Source organism: Megachile rotundata, chromosome 12, assembly GCF_050947335.1.
Source record: "Megachile rotundata isolate GNS110a chromosome 12, iyMegRotu1, whole genome shotgun sequence".
Taxonomy (NCBI): domain Eukaryota; kingdom Metazoa; phylum Arthropoda; class Insecta; order Hymenoptera; family Megachilidae; genus Megachile; species Megachile rotundata.
The window spans coordinates 6,468,104-6,488,931 of record NC_134994.1 but is presented as its reverse complement, the minus strand read 5'-3'; the positions used below and the strand labels follow the sequence as shown (position 1 = coordinate 6,488,931).

The window sequence follows — 20,828 nt, the reverse complement described above, 5'->3', positions numbered from 1 at the left end:
TAAACGAAGTTCAGGCTTCACAATTCATTACTTAAAAAAAAAAGAAAGGTACAAATTGACAATTTATGTAGTACAACTTCATGCTTTCAAAGAAATAAGAATCTATGATACTGAATGAAATCGTATTAGAATTATCACTATAATATTATAATGCCTTGGCGATCTTGAATACATTTATATATGTATCTATGTATGTTACACGTATGTTATAATATAGTGAGCTTGTTATATATGTTAAATAACTATTTCGTGTTAACATGTATACTTGTTAATGTTTTATCCAGTAAAATCTGTGATAAGCACGTAAATCTATATTATGAAACAAATACATGTCATCTTCTTTACAAATGATTATATCTCCATACTCCCATTCAAAATGTTCATTCAATACCTCTAATAATTATTCTAATAATTTATATACTAATAATTATTCGGTATATTTGGTGTACAAATGATTGTATTTAAATATTTACAAGTTAGATTGAAACAGGTAGAATGAAAAATATAATTAAAACATTGGCTTTATTCATGAACTTTGCAGAGTCAAAATGTACATGTGTATATACGCATACGTTTATATAAATTATATAATGGATTAAACAACATAAAATGCTTATCATAACATAAACTAATTTTTCCATAAAATGAACAAGTAAAAATTAATTATTAAAACTAATTACTTATATATATATAACTGTATCTTTTAAAAATGTTTATTGTTGACGACGTCGTTTTAACGTTAACGGGCTTACGGGATCTGTTAACGGTCTCTTTTCAATTGGTGGTAAGTTTAATTTATAATTCCGAATAGGTTGAGCTTTGTGAACCAATTGTTTTCTTAGAAGCAGTAGTTCTTCTTTTTCTTGTTTCTTTTTAGCAGCAATTTCCTATTAATAATTTATAAACACGCGTAAAGTAAATGATTTTTTATTGCAGAAACTATTGTTAATGAAATACTGCGAGAAAAAAACACTGTTACCATTTGTTTCAGTTCTTCTCTCTGTTTTTCCTTCTCTTTTATTGCTTCGTCGAAACGTTTTCTTTGCTGCGCTCGAGTTGTAGTTCGTAAAGGGGGTGTTTTCGGTCTAACTTTTGGTCTTGGAAAATGTAGCGTTAATTTCTTTTGAGCCTACATTACAAATAAAAAATATTATATAACATCAAACACAATTTAAGAAACTTTTTGCAATTACCTCGGTATTTTTTTTAACTTCCTTAGCAGGTACTGTTTTTGTCACTTTTCCATTAATATTGCCGTTTGCTTTTTGCTCATTCTTATCATTATTGTTATTGTTATGAACTAACCGAGCTTTCAAAAATTTGGGTACAGGATTTGCGCGAAATATTTTTACCTTTTTCTCTTCTTCTAACATCTGCGAATTAATCGGTTAATAAATCTTAAAGTTTAATTTATATCACATATTATACCTTGTTAATTCGCTCTTGTTTACGTTGTTCCATGTATTTGTCGCGCATCGCAAATGTAAATGGATTTACCATGGTGTTCAGTGGTTTCTTCGTTTTAGTACACTTTTCATTTTTGATCTCCGCCTGAAATTTTAATCGATACAAAATATCCCAAAATACATTAGCTAAAGTTCTGAAGTTTTAAAATATTGAAGTTGAAAAATTCAATATTATAAAATTTCAAAGTCCACAAAGTTAAAAACTAAAATTAACTTGCGATCCACGAGCGATGTTACCATACTTTAAGACTCCATGATTAATTGATGGCACATACCAATTTAACAGAGGAATTGTGAACCACATAATTTTCTTTGACTGTGCTATTCCCATCGTTGTATGAGCCATGTTGTATACCAGACAATGAAAAGTTATCGAAGGACCTGGATATGAAATAAATTTATATGTCTAAGAAGAAATTTAAAACAAAGATATCGATAAATTCTTACGCGATTAATGCATTCTCTTCTACAACTGTATTAGGAAGTTTTTCGTTATTCAACCTTGGATTTGGGGTGCTTACAACCACCGTTACTTTATCTAAAAGAAGAATAGAGATGTAAAATCATGGATTTTCTGATATTATTTAAGTCTCTCATATAAGAAGGATAAAATTTACTTACTAAAGAAAGAATCTCCTGTCTCTGGTAAATTGGAGAAATCAACGAACTGTGGAGACTCAATATGATCCCAGATACTCGAATGTCTACATTTATTCCGATTACCATTTGGTAATAAGTTAACATTTCCTTTTCCCTCATGCATCATCGTACCTTGATTTCCGACATTATCCTCGCAGAAACACTACAGAACGCTTCGAACATTTAGCAACGAAAACTATCGTGTTTACATATTATGAGCTCAATGTCGAAAACTACAATTTTAAAGTAAACAAAACTCAACGCTAATACAGATAACAACCGAAAATAACGTTTGTACATTCGGATGCAACGTTGTCTTCCAAGAAGAAATGTAAGGGGAGTTGCCTCCGATTTCTAGAAATATGCTTGAAAATTTCGAAATTTTTTAATCGAAACATTTGAAAATCCACGAATTAAAAATTTTTGACGTTTCTGAAAGTTTAATAATTTAAAAATTTTGAAATTTGAAAGTTTATCAGTTTGTAATGTTATTTTAAGATTATTCCCTTTGTGTCATAAAAAGCAGTTTTTATACAGTTAAACTTGTATAATTCTCAAACTAGTTTAATGTTGTAGCAACCTTTTTTATTTATTAAATATACCTGTTTTTATTTTTTTAATGATGAACTACACGAACTATTTTCTTTACTTTATCAACATTCTGAATTAAGTTTAATGATATTTTTGTTACATACTAAATATATCTATTAATCTCAAAACTTAAAGAAAAATATTATAATAATTTAAAATTAGGGTTCAAACATAGTTCGCTGAAACGAAGAATAAAGTACATATTTATTTGAAAAAGAACATGGTACATTAAATATTGTTTTAATTTCAGAATAATTCAACATTGTTCTCGATACCACGTATGAATCGCAATGCGCGATCATTGATATTTTGTACACGTGAGCATTACTATGGCTACAAGTGTCCACAACAAAGTATCATTCACCGACACTGCTGTATCGTTTAACAAATTTTACAAACAGATCTTTCGATAAGATCGATCATTGTTTCTTTCGAAAGATAAAATTGTGTCGATACGCGACCGGTCTCGTTTCGAGAAGAAACATTTTCAAAAAGCTGGACATATTGGTAGCAATATGACGATCTGTTCTACCGCATTACAACAGGGTGCATAGAACGCAAAGTCCAGAAAAGTGCGGCTGATGTGTTTCGATTAAAATTTAATTCGAAGTAACGTTTTTTATCTGACATTAAAGAAGACTTCGAGCATGCACGGATTACGGTAAAGGGCAAATATTTTTTATTTTCGAGTTTTGTGCGTGTCAAGGATTTATCAGGGTCACCGCGTGTGGGTGTGAAGGTTGTTCACCGTACATGGCAATTGATTATATTTATTAGACAACTTTTATGCACTTAAGAAACTTAAGAAATCCAGAAATGGGATAATTTGGGAATTCGAAGATAATTTAGAAATTTCAAGATACATTATAAAAGTATTGAATTTTTAAACTTCGAAATTTTTTAATGTAGAAATTTAGAAGTTTTCAGAAATTTGAAGATACATATCAATCCGTTCACAAATTTACAATTTTGAGAATTTGGAGAAACAGGGAAATTAGAAAATAGAAATGTAGACATTGTCATTTGGTATTTGATACTTCAATAATTTAAATAATTTAATTTAAGGATTAATGATAAATTAATAATAAAAGAATTAATAGTTTAATTCTCTAACAACCTAAAACCGTCGAATTTACGTTCCATTTTACAACAACTCATGCATATTTTGACTTTTTCAGAGCTGAACATAACGTGAGCGGTCTCGGTGCGAGTCGATGGCTCGAAGCACTTTGGGAACCAGGAGCCAAATTGTATACTTTGCCAAATGGGGTTGATATGCTCGATGTAACCGGCGATGGGGATGCAAGACTCGTCTGCGTCGATTTAGGAACACTTGCTGTTAATTCTTCTAAAGTAATGCTTCTGATACCCGGAGAAAAGGGCACATACTACATTTGCCTTTGTTATAATATCTCTGCAAAACTAGAAGAGAATTCTAGTATCTTAGAGATAATGTGACCCTTATAGAATCTTCCTACAGATCCTTACAGACCCTTTGTAAACCGAATGCAGATCCATTCTCTATCTTGCTTTACAAACTTATGTTTATAAAATAATATATGTAACATATCGTAATTACTATGTATCAGATACGAGTTTACAAAGGCGGTGATCAAGTAACAGAGCACAATATGATAAACGCCCCTTGCGGATTGGTCGGCTTTTACACCGAAAACGGAGAACCTCGATCATCCGTGTTAGGTGTGGGTGTTGGATCCAGTGTGTTCATCTTCAAAAACATGCGACCATATTTCAAGTACACTTTACCCTTCATCGACGTGCATCCGAAAGAACGCGAAGTATGAAAAGTCTTTTCATCGTTTCATCTCGTTCACCTCATCTTTTCATTTCGTTCGATTTGCAATTAGTAAACTTGTTCACAGATTTGGCATAAAGCTGGATTAGAGGATGAACTGAACATATTGACGTTAGCCAACGAGTTGGATTTACTATTGAAGGAGCTTGGAGCGGGATTTATCTCACCGCGAACGTTGAAGTTTCTGTCTATGGACCCAAACTTGAGGCCCAGCTTCGTGGAACAGTACAAGAGAATTCCTCTTATTAAAAGTAACGCTTTGACCGCGATTTCTGTTATACGAAGAGATTCTTGGAACAATCCAGCTAGTGGTTGTCTTGTACTTGGCACGGAATTTGGAGAAGTTCTCGTTTTAGATCCTCGGTAAAAGTTCTACTTACACAATGCAGCTTAAAATAATTAATTATCATTTTTATCTAATTGAATAATAATAATTAATATTTAATTCATACTTCAGTTTCTTTACCTAAGAATTAAATTTCTTTTAATTGAGATATACACTGTAATTATTAATGAATGATTTTCTAGTTGAAAATAATGTTTCAACAATGAGTATGGTTAACAATAGCGTATGGTTTATATTGCAGAACGTTCACCGTAATGGATAAACACTCAGTAAAATGACCCCCAGTCGCATTTGCCTGTACTGGCTTATGGACGGGCGATGGCAGGATATTAATTGTTGGAAGAGACGGTAAAATAGGTACGATACGAAGAGGAAGTCCTGTGAAACTTTGGGAACAGTTATCAGCACCTGCGGTAGCTGTTTCAACCCTTAGCAATGATGGTGTCGTGGCTGCTGTTATGGATGGTACCCTAGTTGGTTTCTCCAGGAAGGTATCATTGTTTAATTCTTGTAATTAATATTTAAACTGTGATCAAAGAGAAATTGATGAATTTCTTGTGTAGGGAATTAAACTTTGGTATGTACATGTTCCTGGGGCAATTTTGGATTTAGTCAGCTTACCAGTGCCTCAAAGTGGACTCTCTTTGCTCGCTGTGAGTACCGCTGGATACGGTATTCGTGTGTACGATGGAAAACACCATGTAGACACGCTGAAGATTATGGAACCAGTGTCTGCTATGAAGGTAATTCTCCTATTAATTGTTAAAGATAAAAGCATTTAACAAACTGATCCAATACTAATAAAAATAAAAGAATTTGTTATTAACACATAAAATATAACTTCTGTTTTTATTTTGTTAATACAGTATGGTAAAATGGGTCAAGAGGAGCGGACCATGGCGATGGTCACCGTAGGCGGTGGTCTATGCGTAAAAATTCTAAAACGAACCGCGGATTTCAGTGTACATAATACAATGACCACCTCCGCACCAAACGACGGGTCCAAATTTCTAATACCAAAGAAAACGAAGCTGTTTATGGAGCAAACAGTTCGAGAAAGATCAGAAGCAAAGAAGATCCACACTGCTTTTCAACAAGGTCTTCTTCGGTTGCGATTAACGGTAGCTAATAAAGCGTTTGAATCTCTAAACGAAAATCAGGATACGGGTCCTCATCCGATCACCATGGAGGCAACTGTTTTAGGATTGGGCCCGAATTATCAAATTCGTATCTTGCTGACGAATATATCCGACGAGTTATCCGATACGGATCTATACATTGTTTGTAGAAGCGAAAATACGGATGTGAAACCACGAGTGTTGGATGTGCCATTGTTGCCGAGCGGTGTTCCAATTCCTTTAGTCGTTAAAGCACTTTTGAAGGGCATAATATCGGGAAAGGTAGAGATCTTACTTTGCAAGAAATCGAAGGCGAAACCGGTAACTGTGACGTCGGTAATTCTACCAGCTGCAGAAGAGGATATTGAAATTTAATCACGTGTCGATTGTTGATTATATTGCTTTATTATTAAGTTATCAGTCTATAAAGATGTTATGAGTTCATGTTCTGTTAGCTAGTGATTTATCGTGTCGTAGATAAAAACATTTCAGTTTAGACAGAATAATGGAAGCTGTAGGGTGATACTTTCTGTATGTAATTTGATTACTTATTCTGCAGTTATTAGCATTTTTATTGTTCTTGAAATCATGTAAATGAAAGGTTGTTATAACTTCCCCTTTTTATACAAATTTTTCCTTCTGCAACATCTACGAATTGTACAATAATGTTTTCATTCGAGTAATATAAAAGTCGGGTCGAATATTGAATGATAAATGTTAATAAAACTCGTTATATATTTATATTATAATGTATTTTAATAAAGTGCATATATAAAATTATATGAAATAATAAGTTTATCATATATTTAGCATGTGTATTAGTAGGTCAGGACCCACATTTTATAAATGGGCACAAGGAGAAAAAAATGCCATGTCATACAGTCACTATTTGAAGCATAAATAGCTTATAGATCTTCAAGTAAACTGTTTATGTAAGCATTTTATTTGTGCAATAACTATAAAGTTATATCATCATTGACACAAATATGTTTTCTTTTCTAAAATAAAAGCTCAATCAAAATAAAGATATTATCTTTTAAAAATACATTTTTATACAAGAAAATCAATTTTTAAAAAGTATTCTATGACGTATTTGACTCCTGTTTTCAAATCTTTGTAGTGGACTAACATTCTTTTGTTTATGATATTCAAAGTTTAAAATATCGCGGTGATATCTATTTCAGACTGCCGATAAAATCACCATCCCTTGTATCCACTCCACCCTTCTCTATTTGTATATGTCGTCTACTACATGGCTACAGCTGATCGAAAGAAACCCATATAAACTATCCGACTAAATACGCAAACACTGCGGTCTAGTCGCGGTTGTCAATTGTCTGTGCAAAATGTACAGTTAACACAACATCGAGATAATGATAGACAATTAATAAGCAGTGAATGGAGGCATCAGATCAAAAGAAATTTTCATTTTTTTGTGATGTCAAAAAGAATTATCATGCTTCCGATATGTTATTTTCCAAGGCGATATCTCATGATCCTCCAGTTCAACGTTCTTTTAATATTGCTTCTTTTTCCAGGTAAATTTTTAAATAAATCATTTATGCATCTCATCAATATTTCAGTAATGATATTTGTGTTTTTTTTTTTACTATAGTTTATTAGAAGTATTGATATTAATATTGTATGAGAATTATTTAAATATACGTTTTTTATAAATAATTTGTATTTGTAGCAAGGGAATGTACCATGCCAGAAGCAAGTCAAGAAGGATTATTACATTCATTCAAAAGTTATTCAGATATTGCAATGTTTCATTATACAGTTCCGAAGGAGGTGCTCAGAGCTACTTGGCAATTTGCAGCGTTTATGGATAGACAAGATTGCCCAGAAAGAAAAGTGCATATGTAAATATTTACTTTGTGGTATTTCCTTTCAAATACAGTGTGTTATGAAACAATATTTATTTTTCATATAATTTGTAGATATTTACAATGGGGCAGTTACCCTGTGATATCTGTAAATAATGATACGTTTCCTAATAATATGTATCCCAAACGTAATCATACAATAGTAGTTTCTGCAATTACAACATTTGAACCAAAAACTACTGCGATTGTACCGGTGTATGGGCCAGAAGCTGGAGATTGGTTTGTTGGAGCATATTTATCCCATTGGGATGAGAAAGTGCAACAACAGGTACATATTTACTTTTTTTATAAAAATATTGTTCGGAAGTAATCTTTCATATTTTAGGGACTTGGTCATAAATGCCATTACAGTATAGGTTCTGTAGCTATTTGGACACAAACTAATAGTATTGAAAATATACCAATTGGTTACCAGTTTACATTAAAAACAAAAGGAACTACTTCATATTACAAGTAAAAAGTGTGATTATTTATATTTTATTTATCAATAGTGTCAAAAATTTCTAATATTCTAAATCTTTTTATAGAATATATATACCATCAGGAACATGGAAGTTTCGTGTACATATTTGGGGTTGTAATTTTACTGTATATACATCTCATAGTGTCCATGAAGTTTGCATTAAAAATATGGCTTTGCAAGGACGCTCTCTACCTGTTTTTAATTATTCTGAACAAAATGAAATTGGAAATTTTACTATGTTAGATTCATATGTGTTTACAGAATCTTCTCCTTATGAGGATAGTTATTACTATTTAATGATTATTTCAGATAGTATAATTAAAGTAAATGTAAAAGTTGTTACTTCAGGTAATTGTTATCAGCACTACTCTCTTAATATTATCTTTGATTTTATATTTTATTTTTGTTACATATTATTTTCAGAATGTCCAATCAGAATAACAGAAAAGTCTTTTGTAAGACAATATTTAGATGCACCTTCATTTTCTAAAGCATTAGCTCAATTGCACATGAAGGATTTAACAAAACACTTACATCATGATGAAAACAAAAGTAATAAATCATACAGTGGAGTTGATCTTGTCAAAAATGAATTTCATATGTCAGATGAAGATTTGGATGATCCATGTGTTCCAAGGTATCAACTGGCTAGAATTAAGCATTCGCAAACATTTTCTGGTGTTTATTTATTGCAGGTATGAAATGTTTAATGTATATAATTATGCATTTTTTATTGAAATATAGAAAAAATATATATTTTGTGTAGGGTAGAGAATGGTTGACTTCTTGGGTAATGTTAACTGATATACATCCAGTAATAACACAGTTTGATATCTTACCATTAGTTGATATTGGTGGTACGCTCGATATAAGTGTACATTTAGAGATGGATAAGGTAAACGATAACAGAAATTCTAGTACATAATTTTACATTTAAATCAACTGCAATTAATTTTATATTGCTTAGGTTGCAACAAGACAACTAGTTAAAGTTATACTTTGTATTCGCCGTGGACGCATTCCAGATAGATTTATGGGCAACATCGTATGTGATGATTCAAGAATGTTAATGAATTTATCTTCATTTGATAAACACGATGCAAGTTTATTAATACCGTATCCACAACCTGATACTTGGTATATTGCGTTACACGCATCATGTCATTTTAATGGGTAAGACGATACATTAAAATTATAATTAAGTCTTAATAAAAATATTTAGAAATGATATTATCAAAAAATTAGGAGACCTGTAAACTGTGAAATGGAAGAGATTTTAGTATCATTGGATATACGAACTAGACAATGCGTATTTCCTGGAAATTACCCGTGTGGTCATCACGGTGTTTGTCAAGAAGTTCATCGAGATATTCTTTATTACACAACATGTAATTGTTTCGAAGGTTCGATTTTTATTTATAAATATTTTTTACTATTTATATTTTTCTTGAAATGTGCTAACATGCTCCATTTTTACAGGATACAAAGGATGGGGATGCACTGATGCTACCAATGCCAATTCAGAGTCTTCTCTTCTTATAACAACAATGATGCTCACTTTAAGTAATGGTTTTTTCATACCTGCTATATACTTAGCTGTTAAGCGCGGATTATATACCGAAGGATTAGTGTATTTGGCAACTATGCTTTTTTCGTCTTTGTACCATGCTTGTGATCAACATGTTCTGACTTATTGTGTTGCTAAATATGAAGTACGTAAAGTGCTTGGTTTTGACAATAGTTCTGTGATTTTTCTTTAAATTACAAACAGAATATCCTTATTATGTAATGTTTTGTAGGTTTTACAATACAGCGACTTTTTTTCAAGCATATTAGCATTTTGGGTAACGCTTGTCGCGATGGCTGAAATACCTACTCGTTTTGTATCATTATGTCATATGTTTGGAGTCCTGATAATAGCTTTTGGGGTGGAATCCAATAAGACGGGCCTAACCAGTATATTGGTACCTCTAGGAATGGGCATTATGATACCAGTAAGTAACATAAGAGAATCATTTGTGGCAATATTATTTATTACTTGAAAATTTGTAGATGGGAGCATATGCTTATCGCTGTTTCAAACTGAAAAAGTGGAAAAAACCTGATCGAATATCAAAGTTGTTAGCTGGTTTAATGTTGGCAACAGTCGGTTTACTATTGTTTTCTTTAGTTGAAACGGAAGCTAATTATCAGGTATGTGCGACGGTACATAAATTTTTTCGAAATAAATGAAACACTTTGCTCATAATATCTTTTCCTTTATTCTTCAGTATGTTCACAGTGCATGGCATATGATAATAGCCATTTCATTGATATTTCTTTTGCCACCATCGCGTTTGGAGCAAATTGGTTCTCCAGATACCAGCTCATTTAGCGATGATAGCGAATTGCTTGATTATAAAGATTCACCAAGTAGTCCAATTTTTACGGTAACCAGTGGGCAAGAAAATCTAGTAATTGCATCAAATTGAAAATTCTATTAAAAGTAAGTAGAACAAAAAGGAAACCAAATACGTACTATTGTTTAAGTTACTTGTGCCAAAAGAGTGTTCTAATTCTTTAAACTCTAAGTGAATGGTAGATTGCAGTATTACGATAATCAAAATTAGAAAGTGAATGTACATAATATTTATGTATAAATTTTATAATAGTTCCTAAGTAAACGTACTCAAATAATTATAGGGTAATCTATGTTGAACTTCTGAAGTTAATACAGTTTACTGTAATATAAATACTACTTAGAATTATGAAACCTAAATAAACTTACAAATGGTGCTATTCTATTCTTACTATATTATTTTTAGAAGACATTCAGCAATATTAATAGATCTATTTTTATATATTTTTTATCATTGGAATCGTATGACTAAACGATTCACTGAATAATTGGTAGTATATATTTCTTTTCTAGAATTTTATATCAATAGTACTTTCTATAGCCTAATGTTGACTTATTAAATTCTTTATTAATATTAAAATCTGTAGTCTTCTGTGCATATTGTATTGAACAGCCTATTTTGTGATCGTATTATAACTTCTTATAATATGCCTACTTATGTATTCTAACATTCGTAAATACAGATGCATTTACTCGTATTCCTATATTTGTTATATAGTACTTAATATATAATACTATTTTTCTTATTCTCTTCAGAAGCATTTTTGTATTTGTTATGTATTTAAAAATAATTATATTAATACTATTATTTGTATAGTTTATACATATATGTAATAATACAGCAGAGATTACTAATTACATAGATTACCCTATATATGTACATTGCCATAAATGGATTATATCTAATATTACTCGTTAATTGCATTTCATGTTTTATGTTATTAATATATTCCTTTTTTATAAAGTTATATATATAATATATGCCATGTGGATGTTCTGTGTAATTACTATAACTTTGGGAAATGTAAAAATGTAATGCAACATATATCTTAATAAGGTAAAGTACCAAATTATATCCATCTTTCACTTTTAGTCATATTCAGAGTTGCTTAAGGGACCACAGTATGTAAAAGGTACTAATAGACATATTAGAAAATGAAAGTATGAATGCTGTGCCTAAATACAGATAAATTATTTAAAAGTAGGAATGAAATTTTATGAATTAAATAATAATCGCAAACAATAGCAATTAGTTCAGTTTACATTGTGGAAAAATATTTGGATTTTTAAATGATTTCTGAAATTTCACAGCAAATAAGAAATTAAAATTGCTAGAGATATTATGTACGTTTCAATTTGACGTTAAAAATTCCCAAAGTTGATTAGTTTTAATGCAGAAGATACACTCTATAAAGAAGTTGTAAGATTATATTTACAAATAAATCTTTCAATATTGTAATCTTATGTTCTTACTTTATGTGATATTGATTGCATTATCTTTTTTATTGACTGATCAGTTTCTAATCATTTATTTAACAGAGGATAATTTATAATTATTATTGTTAATGTTTACAAATTTTCTAATAATTTATGTACACTAATTTTTATATAGTAAATCACTAAAGTATAATATTTACTTTAGTTACTATTCAAATACCTCACAATGTGTAAAGTGCCATCTAACATTTCTCTTTCATCCTATGCCGATTATATTATAAACTTTATTTTTACACTGTTAAGAATGAAGGCAGGGTGATTGATAAGAAGGAATTCGTATAGCATAAATTTTCATCACATTATGTATGCTATATTACTTAGGAGTTTAAATGAGGAAAAAAGGTAGAACAATATTAATAACGACGTGAATTGCATTACAAGGCTGTTATAACATTCAGAACAAATATAAATAATATAAAATTTCGTAAGTAATAAATTGTAAAAAGAATAACATCCCAATATTTCCTTGGATTATCTAATGATATATATATTTGAGATTAAAACGAAAATAATATATGTAAAGTGTAAATGTTACAAATATAGTACCCCGTCCAATATTATAACAATTATTGGTCTGCATTATTTTGTGTAATGTACAGAACTGTGTGTAGGCTTCCTTTGGTTAAAAAGTTATGTACAAGTCAGTCTACTATTTCCAAATTTCCAGATTCCTAAATTTCTAAATTCTCAAATTTCTAACTCCCCAAATGTCTAAGCTCTAAATTAAAAATTTTATCTTCTGCGCCGCCATTTTCTCCATGGAAGCCTACCATACTAGTGTAATGAAATTATTTTTCATTCTCTCTTTCGATAGGAATCCACACTCTTAATTTTGTAGTGATTAACACAGATCTTCATTAGCGTGTTCCATTTTTATTGTAAATGTTAAACATCTTTCTTCTCTTGTCAATTACATCTAATATATATTCGCATTGCTGTAAGATACTCCTAAAATTATGCATGATACGTCCTGTTAGCTATACGATGTAGTAAAATTATACTTAAAAAAAGATGTTTAGCGTAATTGAATAAGATACTTTCAAATGAAGATCTATCATTTCAATAAATGCGTTTAAATAATTTCGATCATTTTACTCACTTCTCAACGCCATACTCTCCTATCCAATTCAATGCATTCGCCATTATAATATATTGACGTTTTAAATATTGGAATATACATAACAATTCTATATTAATATCAGCTTTCTCCCTCGATTCGTCAATCGCATTGGTATAACAATACTCGATTTCGTTACTAAAAATTTTCCACACCTGTGAATTTTAAATGCATTTTGTTAAAGAAACAAGTAGATGTATGTAACATGCTAAAGTTGCTAATTACTTCAATATGTTAAACCTGTATCCATTTATTTTGCAGAAGTTCTCTCAAGCTTTCTCTTTTCTCAAATTTTCGGAAAGCAAAAATCGCCTCGATACCTTCTTCCACATTTTCAACGTCTTTGAACATATCGTTAATCAGATTTATTGTCATATTTTCTAATTGCAATATCATGCACCGAAATTTTTTAATTTTTCTGAGCCATATAGATCTCGTAACATCGAATACGATTTCACGAACCGCTATAATTTCGTTTAAACTTTCGTAAAACAAGTTTTCAATCTCTCGCCAGTAAGCTTCGTAATCGATTCCTTTAACACTTCCGATGTATCCTACTTTATTACATCTGAAATATAACAAAAATATAATCATTGAAGTGATTCATTTAATTTCATACAAATACCTTCCAAATATAATTAAAGCTTGGCAAATTTCGATAATGTCGTTGCATCTCTGTCTAAAAGCCTCAATTTTATCGAATACTTCACCATTATTTATACTCCATTTTTTAGCAGGATCAATACGAGGAATAACGTTTATCACTATCTAAAAATATTACAAGAATTAAACAATTTTCGATAGCAAAATTGTTACTGTATGTAATTGTTGTAGTACGTACATTATTGTAAATTGTTTTATACGCATCACAGCAAGATATACACTTTTCCAGATTTTCTATACCCATCTCCGGATTACTTTCTAGAATAACATCCAGCTTTATATATTCTTTACATTGATGTATTATCTGCGAACTCAATGCTTGGCAAAGAGTTCCTATCCTATTCCTAAAATATTAAACTTCAGTCATTGTTCGATCTGTTTATTTTAAATAGACTAATTGTTAAGTTCTAATTCTTACGCAATAGAATAGAACGGCGATTCAGTCCAAATGTACACTATTAAAAGCAAAGCTTCTGTTACCGAATTTTCAACGTCCTCCGGAATATTTAAATTTTTACAAAAACCATATAAAATGTTTAGGTACGTTAAATTTGACGAGGTTTCCTTCAATTTCGCGTCGACAAGCACAGTTAATTTCTCAAATTTCGTCGCTACGGGGGAACGCAAGTCTTTCAGCAGCTCAATGATAAACCGTACTTCTGGATTGAGAAGTCGAGCCTGCAATTGCTTCAAGTTTGAATCTGCAAATAATAGATTAAATACAAGAATTTTCGAATGTAAGTTAATATTGTAATGAAAATTAAAATTAATAAGAAACTAACGTTCCGAGTTGCAAAGATCTACTTCATCTTTTATAATATTAACTGTTCTTATCGACGATGTTCTTCCTGTTACTTCACGCATTTGTCTGATCCAGTGAAAAATTATTTTTTCTAATCTGTTAACCATCTTACGCTTTCTTTCATCTTCTTCCGAGATAGTCGTAGTCTGATTTTCACCCAGTATGAAATAATCGTTCTTCCTAGACGATTTCGAAAATATTTCCAAGCGTTCCTTTGGCACGTACAAAATAGTCAAACCCATCGGTTTATAAATTGCTTCGGTTAGGTGTACGATAAACTCGTGCAAGTTTAAAAACAAATCGTTTCTTAGAACTGTTTGTTATGGAAAATTGTAGTTGCTATAATAAAATTGATAAAATTCAGAAATAATAGTTATAAAAAACAAATATGTAATTAATTAATCCATGATCATGTATTTCGTTAAAAGAAAATTGACAAAATTCAGAAATAATTCGCATGTTATAAAAAGCAAAGCAATAATAGTATATGTAATTAATTAATCCATGATCATGTATTTCGTTAAAAGAAAATTATTAAAGTGGATACATGATGAATAATTCTCGCAGCGAAGTGCGAATGGTGCATAAACATTTTCCATAAACTTCAAAACACAGTTTTCAAAACTTTCATTGATACTGCCGAATAAAACGGTGTTTAAAAAATTTTCTGCCGTATAAATCTGCCATGATGATCTTAAAAAGTATGTGAATCCCTTGGGAGCGTGTGTCGGGATATTTAAAACAGCTTGCAGCGTATTTCCCTCGTAGAATATACTTAACACCAAGTGCGATGGATCCTCGAAATACTCTCGTATTATTTTGTCCGAATCTTCGCTCCATGTTGGATCGCAAAGAACGGGAATTATCATAAAATTTTTTACATAATTCACCTGTAAATATATTGGATGACTTGCAATCGTATTTTGAAATAAACAGGTTTATGCCTGTTTATTATTATTAATGTAAAACGCATTGTACTGTACAAATGTAATACTATAGTTTGAATAGTTTAATCAGCAATACAAATTAGAATGTGCAAAATTATGAATATTCTGTAATTAGAATAATTGCAGTAAAAAAAGATATCTTGAACGAATGTATAAAATAGACATGAGTCATTTAAAAAATAGTGATTTCTATGCATCATTTTGAGACAGTTGAGAACTGTTTGTTGATAAAAAATGTAAATTTAACAAAAAACGTGTAGACAGTATTTGCACACGAAGTCATCAATGTGAAAAAGTTGGAAAGTGCACCTTGAAAAACGCGCCACAATTCATCTCGCAAGCGAAGTTAATTAAAATAATGATTCATCAACTGTGAGATGACCGTTTAAAGTGTTATCACTTCAACAGTATTATCTAATCATACTTGTGACTTCTGTAGTTTCCATTAATGTGAAAGCAATAAATAATTTTAATTTTCGCTACATGTATTAGTGTTAGGTTGATACGTTCTGGTATCCAGATATTTGATAAAACGTTCTGATATCCAAATATTGTATTTTTATATGCTTTTGTGTTATCGAAATCGTGTTATTAAATACTAGAAAAATATAAAAGCATTTATAGTGCTCAATATTTATCGTAAATATTTAAATTTTAATATTACATGTACGTATCATTTCATTTTGTACTTTATTGAATTTTGCGGTTATTAAGCGCGTGTAGTAGACCTTGAGTTACCGCTCTTACATAAAAATTGCATTGAGAAAATTTATACTAACTAAAGTAGTTAGTTCTTCTTCGTTGAATACTGGTTTTTCGGGTTCTAAAGAAACTTCTTCTTCGTCTTCGAGGGACTCTGGAATACAGTTAAGTATCTTGTCGTTATTAAGTTTTTAAATCTAACTGGTTTTTAATAGAAATATATTTTTTGAGAAACCGCATAACTTAGGAATATATCTATTTCTAGCTTTCGAAACTTTTTACAAGTTTTGAAATTAAACAATGGATAAGAGATTAATAATATTTCAATTTTAAAAAATATTAATTCAAAAATATTTAAGAATAATTTATTCACAAATTTCAAAACTGTGCATACAATTTACCTTGCCGCCCAAAATCTTCTTCGTCGGTATCCATATCTAAATATTCTCGGTGAGGGTCTATCATTTTGTCTGATTTTTGTTCTTTCTTACCACTCATTTTTTTAATAATAATTTATTATTTTGCACAATATTATCTATTAGTTCGCAGAGTATCACCGTTCGCTTTTAATGTTTATGTTAGATCGATATGCATTAGAGTTTCCATAGCGAAATAGCAAATTTGCAAAATGGATCTTTATGACGATAATAAACATGATATCGGATGATATCAAACCTCCAACTTTTTAAATTCCTAAATTTTTAAATTCTCAAAAAAGTCCTGACTAAAATGTCAAATCTTTATTCGAATTTCGTGTGATTGGAGAAAATTTATGATCTCGCTATTTCATGGTGGAGATTATGCTATATAAATACATACTATAGCCTCTGAATGTATATGTAAACAGAGTATATCCCTACAAATATTCGAACACCTGTTACATACGTATTAAATAATTTAAAGACAAATTGATGTTTTACGTAAATAACAAGTAGATAAGTAACCGAAGAAGTAGTATAAAATATGTAGAGGTACTGTTTAAACCTATTGCAACTTCCTATCAAATTTTAAATATTGAAAATTTTATAGGTACAATAAACAATGTCCGCATTAAAAAAAGTATTTATTGGTTCGTTCATTCATACTAATGAACAGGGAGAATTGATTGTTGTTGATCATGGTGCAATCTTTGTTGAAAATGGAAAGGTATTAAATGAAATAAAAGAAAAAATGCAGAATATTTTTATACATTTGTTTATTTTTAGATTAGTAACATAATAATAAATTCAACACCAACTGACATTGAAGATGAAAATGTGATTGTCCTCTCCAGTAATCAGTTTCTTATACCAGGATTTATTGACTGTCATATTCATGCTGCTCAACTTCCCAATATAGGAATTGGATATGATAAAGAGCTTTTAGAATGGCTAGAAACTTACACATTTCCATTAGAAAGAAAATATACAGATGAAGATTTTGCTCAACGGGTATTTCACAAAGTTGTGGTAAGTTTAGTATACCAGAATTTTAATATAGGAATTTAATGTACCAAAAGAATAAAATAATATGAAAAAACAATTACAGGAACAAACTATAATGCAAGGTACAACGACAGCATGTTATTTTGCATCACTTTATACGAAAGCATCTGTAATACTTGGACAACAAGTTATAAAACTAGGACAGCGTGCTCTTATTGGAAAAATAAGTATGAATGAAAATCGCAATGATGGTTATTATGAAAATACAGAAGATTCTATAAAAAATATCAATAAATTTATAGAAGAAATTAATAAATTAAATGTAGGATACAGAATATAAAGTTGTACAATTCATATAAATTTCAACAATTGTTCTACATATGCATTTGTTGTAGAGTCCTCTTGTAAAACCAATTATAACACCAAGATTCGCACTAAGTTGTGACATGACATTAATGAAACAATTAGGAAAATTAACAAAAGAAAAAAATCTTCATGTGCAGGTATTATATGAAATCATGTTTCTATTTAAGAGTTACAAAATATTTCATGAACAGATTGTGTATTCAGTTTTCATATTGCAGAGTCATGTATCCGAGAATTTAAATGAAATAACAGCAGTAAAAAATAAATTTCCTGAATATTCTTCATACTCAGCTGTATATGATGCAGCTGGACTTCTTACTAATAAAGTATATAAAATTATTGTATACATATAATTACTTTTATTATTATACCTTATCTGGTATAAAATATTTAAAAAGTCTAATCCTTTTTTAGACAGTATTAGCTCATGGAATTTACCTCTCAGATGACGAAATTGCATTATTGAAAAAGCGAGGTACAGCAGTTATTCATTGCCCTTCATCAAATACTTGTTTGAAAAGTGGTTTCTGTGATGTTAGAAAGTTAAAAAATATAGGAGTGAAACTTGGTCTTGGAACTGGTAAGAAAACATTTTATATTTATTTAGTATGCATATATGAATAATTTATTTAACTCACTTCAATAATATATTATTAATTTATAGATGTTGCAGGAGGACAAAGTAGTAGCATTTTAGATACAATGAAATTAGCATTACATCTATCACAACTTTTGCATCTTAGTAGGAATAACTATAAGGCACTTAATTATATAGACGTATTTCATATGGCTACATTAGGAGGTGCAACTGGTATGGTTTATAAAATCAAGGGAAACATCCTTGTGATATTAGTATATTCTACCTTGTATTTTCTTTCAGCACTTGCAATGGAAAATGAAATAGGAAGTTTTGAGGTGGGTAAAAAATTCGATGCTCTTATTGTGGATACCAGTACTGGACTTTTAAATGATTTTCAAAATAATACTGTGATAGAAAAATTTGAAAAATTTATATATTCTGGAGATGATCGTAACATAATTGCAGTTTATATAAATGGATGTAAAGTTAAATGAAAATAACATATATTCTCTGCATTTACATATTTCACATTTATTTTATTTTTGATAAATAACTTTCATTTGAACTATAACATATTAATTAATCACAATTAATCTGATTCTTCAGTTGCAATATCTATAAAGAAAATTTACGTTGTGATTAATATATCACTCAAAAAAAATTTGTGACAAACATCATGGTACAAAAATATACCTGTGTGATGTTTTAAAAATGATTGTATACTTCTTGTAGCTTGTTCAAACGCTTTTTCAAAGCCAGCACTGTTATGATCCTATAAGTAAGCAAGTTAAACTACATTATACTAGTCTATGAACAACAATTAATACCAAATAATATTTACAAATAACGGGTCTCGTATATTCAATTCTCCATTTGGATCATACTTTCCAAGGAGTTCGATTTTTACTTGACTACCTTCTGGTTGCATCTGACATAGATCATAAGTAATTGCACTATCCATTCCAAGTATCCAATCAAATTTGTAAAAGTCGTCTTTCTTAATCTCAAAACATATAAACTAATATGGTTTCTGCTCTCATACTTGAAAAACATAATTAATTTACCTGTCTTGCTTTGTGAGTATAATGTGTAATGCCTCTCTTTTTAAGTACAGACATAGCTCTAGGTTCTGGGTCATTACCTACATGATACTCTAAAAGAGCAGCACTATCTACTTCCCAAAAATCACGAAGATTTAATTTTTCTAGCTGAACATTAAATACTGCTTCTGCTATTGGAGAACGACAACTATTTCCTATTTAAAGTTTAAAAACTTAAAAGATACTATGTTTGTATTTAGCCTACTTAAATATTGATTAGCATTCATTAACATACCTAAACATACCATTAATACTTTCTTTTTTTGAGGCATATTGTTAACTATTATCTTTGAAACAATGAACAATTATATTTCTTTATTTAAAGTACCAGTACTTTACAGTATTCTTTAAGGTTATGTAAAAAAACCTTGTAGAACAAAATATTTATATGTATACATATCTTCTATAGCATAGTTGTTTTACAAAATTAACAGCAATAAACTAATACGGCAAAGTACGAAATAGACCACTTATGCAACGCATTTTTGCGTCATATGTTTCAAGAGATTGTACAGAATTCCGGAACTGTTTTCTTCGTAATCGATATCTTACATAAGTACATGCTTTATTGATTTCGTAAAATTTACTGTAGTATATGAACCACTATGAGTTGTAAAATGATAAGTACAAAAACTAAAACTCAGAATTGATTTTATTTTAGTAAACTAAGCAACTGTAGTGGCTCATTGATACAAGTAAAATGTTTTTCAGTCACAATATAATTGAATTTGATTTAATTGTTCTGCAGTGCTAAATTTTATGAATCTGTTTAAGCTTGTAAAATATTCAGTGCAGATAATATATTACAAATAATGATAATAAATTGCAATTTGGTGCTAACAAAAATAAAGTTCAAAAGAAAAATATGTTACCAATTTTCAAAACATCAATTGTGAAATGATTG

General features: G+C 30.0%; 6 protein-coding genes and 1 long non-coding RNA gene across 12 annotated transcripts; 3 read left to right on the top strand and 4 right to left on the bottom strand.

Annotated features, from left to right (window-relative positions):
* Positions 1-503: 503 nt before the first annotated feature.
* Positions 504-2,329, bottom strand: LOC105661812 (uncharacterized). Its single transcript, XM_012279683.2, has 7 exons — positions 2,088-2,329; positions 1,914-2,004; positions 1,742-1,847; positions 1,429-1,551; positions 1,194-1,373; positions 980-1,129; positions 504-887 (listed from the first exon to the last, which is right to left on the bottom strand). Exons 1-7 carry the CDS (start codon positions 2,230-2,232, stop codon positions 714-716), a joined length of 969 nt encoding a protein of 322 aa, XP_012135073.2. The 5' UTR covers positions 2,233-2,329; the 3' UTR covers positions 504-713.
* Positions 2,330-2,803: 474 nt separating this feature from the next.
* Positions 2,804-7,419, top strand: LOC105661813 (Bardet-Biedl syndrome 1). Its single transcript, XM_012279684.2, is given in 8 exon segments — positions 2,804-3,357; positions 3,875-4,049; positions 4,286-4,495; positions 4,580-4,875; positions 5,100-5,349; positions 5,422-5,601; positions 5,725-6,908; positions 7,161-7,419. Coding segments are annotated over 7 exon segments (1,752 nt in total). The 5' UTR covers positions 2,804-3,343; the 3' UTR covers positions 6,352-6,908; positions 7,161-7,419.
* A 1,287-nt stretch (positions 7,420-8,706) lies between these two features.
* Positions 8,707-9,815, bottom strand: LOC105661814 (uncharacterized). The gene is made up of 2 exons (XR_001095049.2): positions 9,168-9,815; positions 8,707-8,976 (listed from the first exon to the last, which is right to left on the bottom strand). It is a non-coding gene; the product is annotated as an uncharacterized LOC105661814 (long non-coding RNA).
* LOC100881998 (post-GPI attachment to proteins factor 6) lies at positions 9,808-13,303 on the top strand. The gene is made up of 4 exons (XM_076538498.1): positions 9,808-9,891; positions 10,128-10,322; positions 10,381-10,521; positions 10,599-13,303. Exons 2-4 carry the CDS (start codon positions 10,188-10,190, stop codon positions 10,797-10,799), a joined length of 477 nt encoding a protein of 158 aa, XP_076394613.1. The 5' UTR covers positions 9,808-9,891; positions 10,128-10,187; the 3' UTR covers positions 10,800-13,303.
* On the top strand, positions 10,692-19,343 carry DhpD (guanine deaminase). Of its 3 annotated transcripts, none has more exons than XM_076538486.1 (9): positions 10,692-10,813; positions 17,484-17,600; positions 17,660-17,902; positions 17,982-18,200; positions 18,274-18,381; positions 18,463-18,570; positions 18,659-18,824; positions 18,909-19,055; positions 19,125-19,343. In XM_076538486.1, the coding sequence occupies exons 2-9, from the start codon at positions 17,496-17,498 to the stop codon at positions 19,316-19,318; spliced, it is 1,290 nt and encodes a 429-aa protein (XP_076394601.1). In that variant the 5' UTR covers positions 10,692-10,813; positions 17,484-17,495; the 3' UTR covers positions 19,319-19,343. The 3 variants fall into 3 exon arrangements, with proteins under 3 accessions (XP_076394601.1, XP_076394600.1, XP_003700974.3); XM_076538485.1 differs by lacking the exon at positions 10,692-10,813 and adding an exon at positions 16,154-16,618; XM_003700926.3 differs by lacking the exon at positions 10,692-10,813 and adding an exon at positions 17,275-17,425.
* On the bottom strand, positions 13,031-17,293 carry LOC105661815 (uncharacterized). 2 transcript variants are annotated; one of them, XM_076538472.1, is made up of 10 exons: positions 16,856-17,293; positions 16,532-16,608; positions 15,353-15,695; positions 14,786-15,118; positions 14,422-14,704; positions 14,182-14,347; positions 13,966-14,108; positions 13,581-13,908; positions 13,323-13,495; positions 13,031-13,171 (listed from the first exon to the last, which is right to left on the bottom strand). In XM_076538472.1, exons 1-10 carry the CDS (start codon positions 16,950-16,952, stop codon positions 13,081-13,083), a joined length of 2,034 nt encoding a protein of 677 aa, XP_076394587.1. In that variant the 5' UTR covers positions 16,953-17,293; the 3' UTR covers positions 13,031-13,080. The 2 variants fall into 2 exon arrangements, with proteins under 2 accessions (XP_076394587.1, XP_076394588.1); XM_076538473.1 differs by lacking the exon at positions 13,031-13,171 and having other exon boundaries at positions 13,361-13,495; positions 13,566-13,908.
* LOC100883131 (low molecular weight phosphotyrosine protein phosphatase) lies at positions 19,331-20,718 on the bottom strand. Of its 3 annotated transcripts, XM_003700852.3 has the most exons (5): positions 20,160-20,718; positions 19,889-20,079; positions 19,666-19,827; positions 19,518-19,596; positions 19,331-19,439 (listed from the first exon to the last, which is right to left on the bottom strand). In XM_003700852.3, exons 1-5 carry the CDS (start codon positions 20,194-20,196, stop codon positions 19,414-19,416), a joined length of 495 nt encoding a protein of 164 aa, XP_003700900.1. In that variant the 5' UTR covers positions 20,197-20,718; the 3' UTR covers positions 19,331-19,413. The 3 variants fall into 3 exon arrangements, with proteins under 3 accessions (XP_003700900.1, XP_012135077.1, XP_076394610.1); XM_012279687.2 differs by having other exon boundaries at positions 19,331-19,596; XM_076538495.1 differs by having other exon boundaries at positions 19,331-19,596; positions 19,666-19,821.
* Between the last annotated feature and the right edge of the window lie 110 nt (positions 20,719-20,828).

Bases quoted from the DNA above. Each gene is read 5' to 3' on its own strand.
- LOC105661812 (XM_012279683.2), bottom strand. From the start codon at position 2,232: ATGATGCATGAGGGAAAAGGAAATGTTAACTTATTACCAAATGGTAAT. The intron at 1,552-1,741 runs GTATGTGCCATC...TTAAAATTTCAG, and splicing joins ACAATTCCTCTGTTAAATTG to GCGGAGATCAAAAATGAAAA. The intron at 1,130-1,193 runs GTAATTGCAAAA...TTTGTAATGTAG, and splicing joins AAGTTAAAAAAAATACCGAG to GCTCAAAAGAAATTAACGCT.
- LOC100881998 (XM_076538498.1), top strand. From the start codon at position 10,188: ATGGCTGAAATACCTACTCGTTTTGTATCATTATGTCATATGTTTGGA. The intron at 10,323-10,380 runs GTAAGTAACATA...GAAAATTTGTAG, and splicing joins GAATGGGCATTATGATACCA to ATGGGAGCATATGCTTATCG. The intron at 10,522-10,598 runs GTATGTGCGACG...TTTATTCTTCAG, and splicing joins AAACGGAAGCTAATTATCAG to TATGTTCACAGTGCATGGCA.
- LOC105661815 (XM_076538472.1), bottom strand. From the start codon at position 16,952: ATGAGTGGTAAGAAAGAACAAAAATCAGACAAAATGATAGACCCTCAC. The intron at 15,696-16,531 runs GTTAGTATAAAT...ATATATTTACAG, and splicing joins AAGAAGAACTAACTACTTTA to GTGAATTATGTAAAAAATTT. The intron at 14,348-14,421 runs GTAAGAATTAGA...TTAATATTTTAG, and splicing joins TCGCCGTTCTATTCTATTGC to GAATAGGATAGGAACTCTTT.
- DhpD (XM_076538486.1), top strand. From the start codon at position 17,496: ATGTCCGCATTAAAAAAAGTATTTATTGGTTCGTTCATTCATACTAAT. The intron at 18,571-18,658 runs GTATATAAAATT...ATCCTTTTTTAG, and splicing joins CTGGACTTCTTACTAATAAA to ACAGTATTAGCTCATGGAAT. The intron at 19,056-19,124 runs GTATGGTTTATA...ATTTTCTTTCAG, and splicing joins TACATTAGGAGGTGCAACTG to CACTTGCAATGGAAAATGAA.
- LOC100883131 (XM_012279687.2), bottom strand. From the start codon at position 20,196: ATGCCTCAAAAAAAGAAAGTATTAATGGTATGTTTAG. The intron at 20,080-20,159 runs GTATGTTAATGA...AACTTTAAATAG, and splicing joins AGTATTAATGGTATGTTTAG to GAAATAGTTGTCGTTCTCCA. The intron at 19,597-19,665 runs GTAAATATTATT...GCTTACTTATAG, and splicing joins ATATACGAGACCCGTTATTT to GATCATAACAGTGCTGGCTT.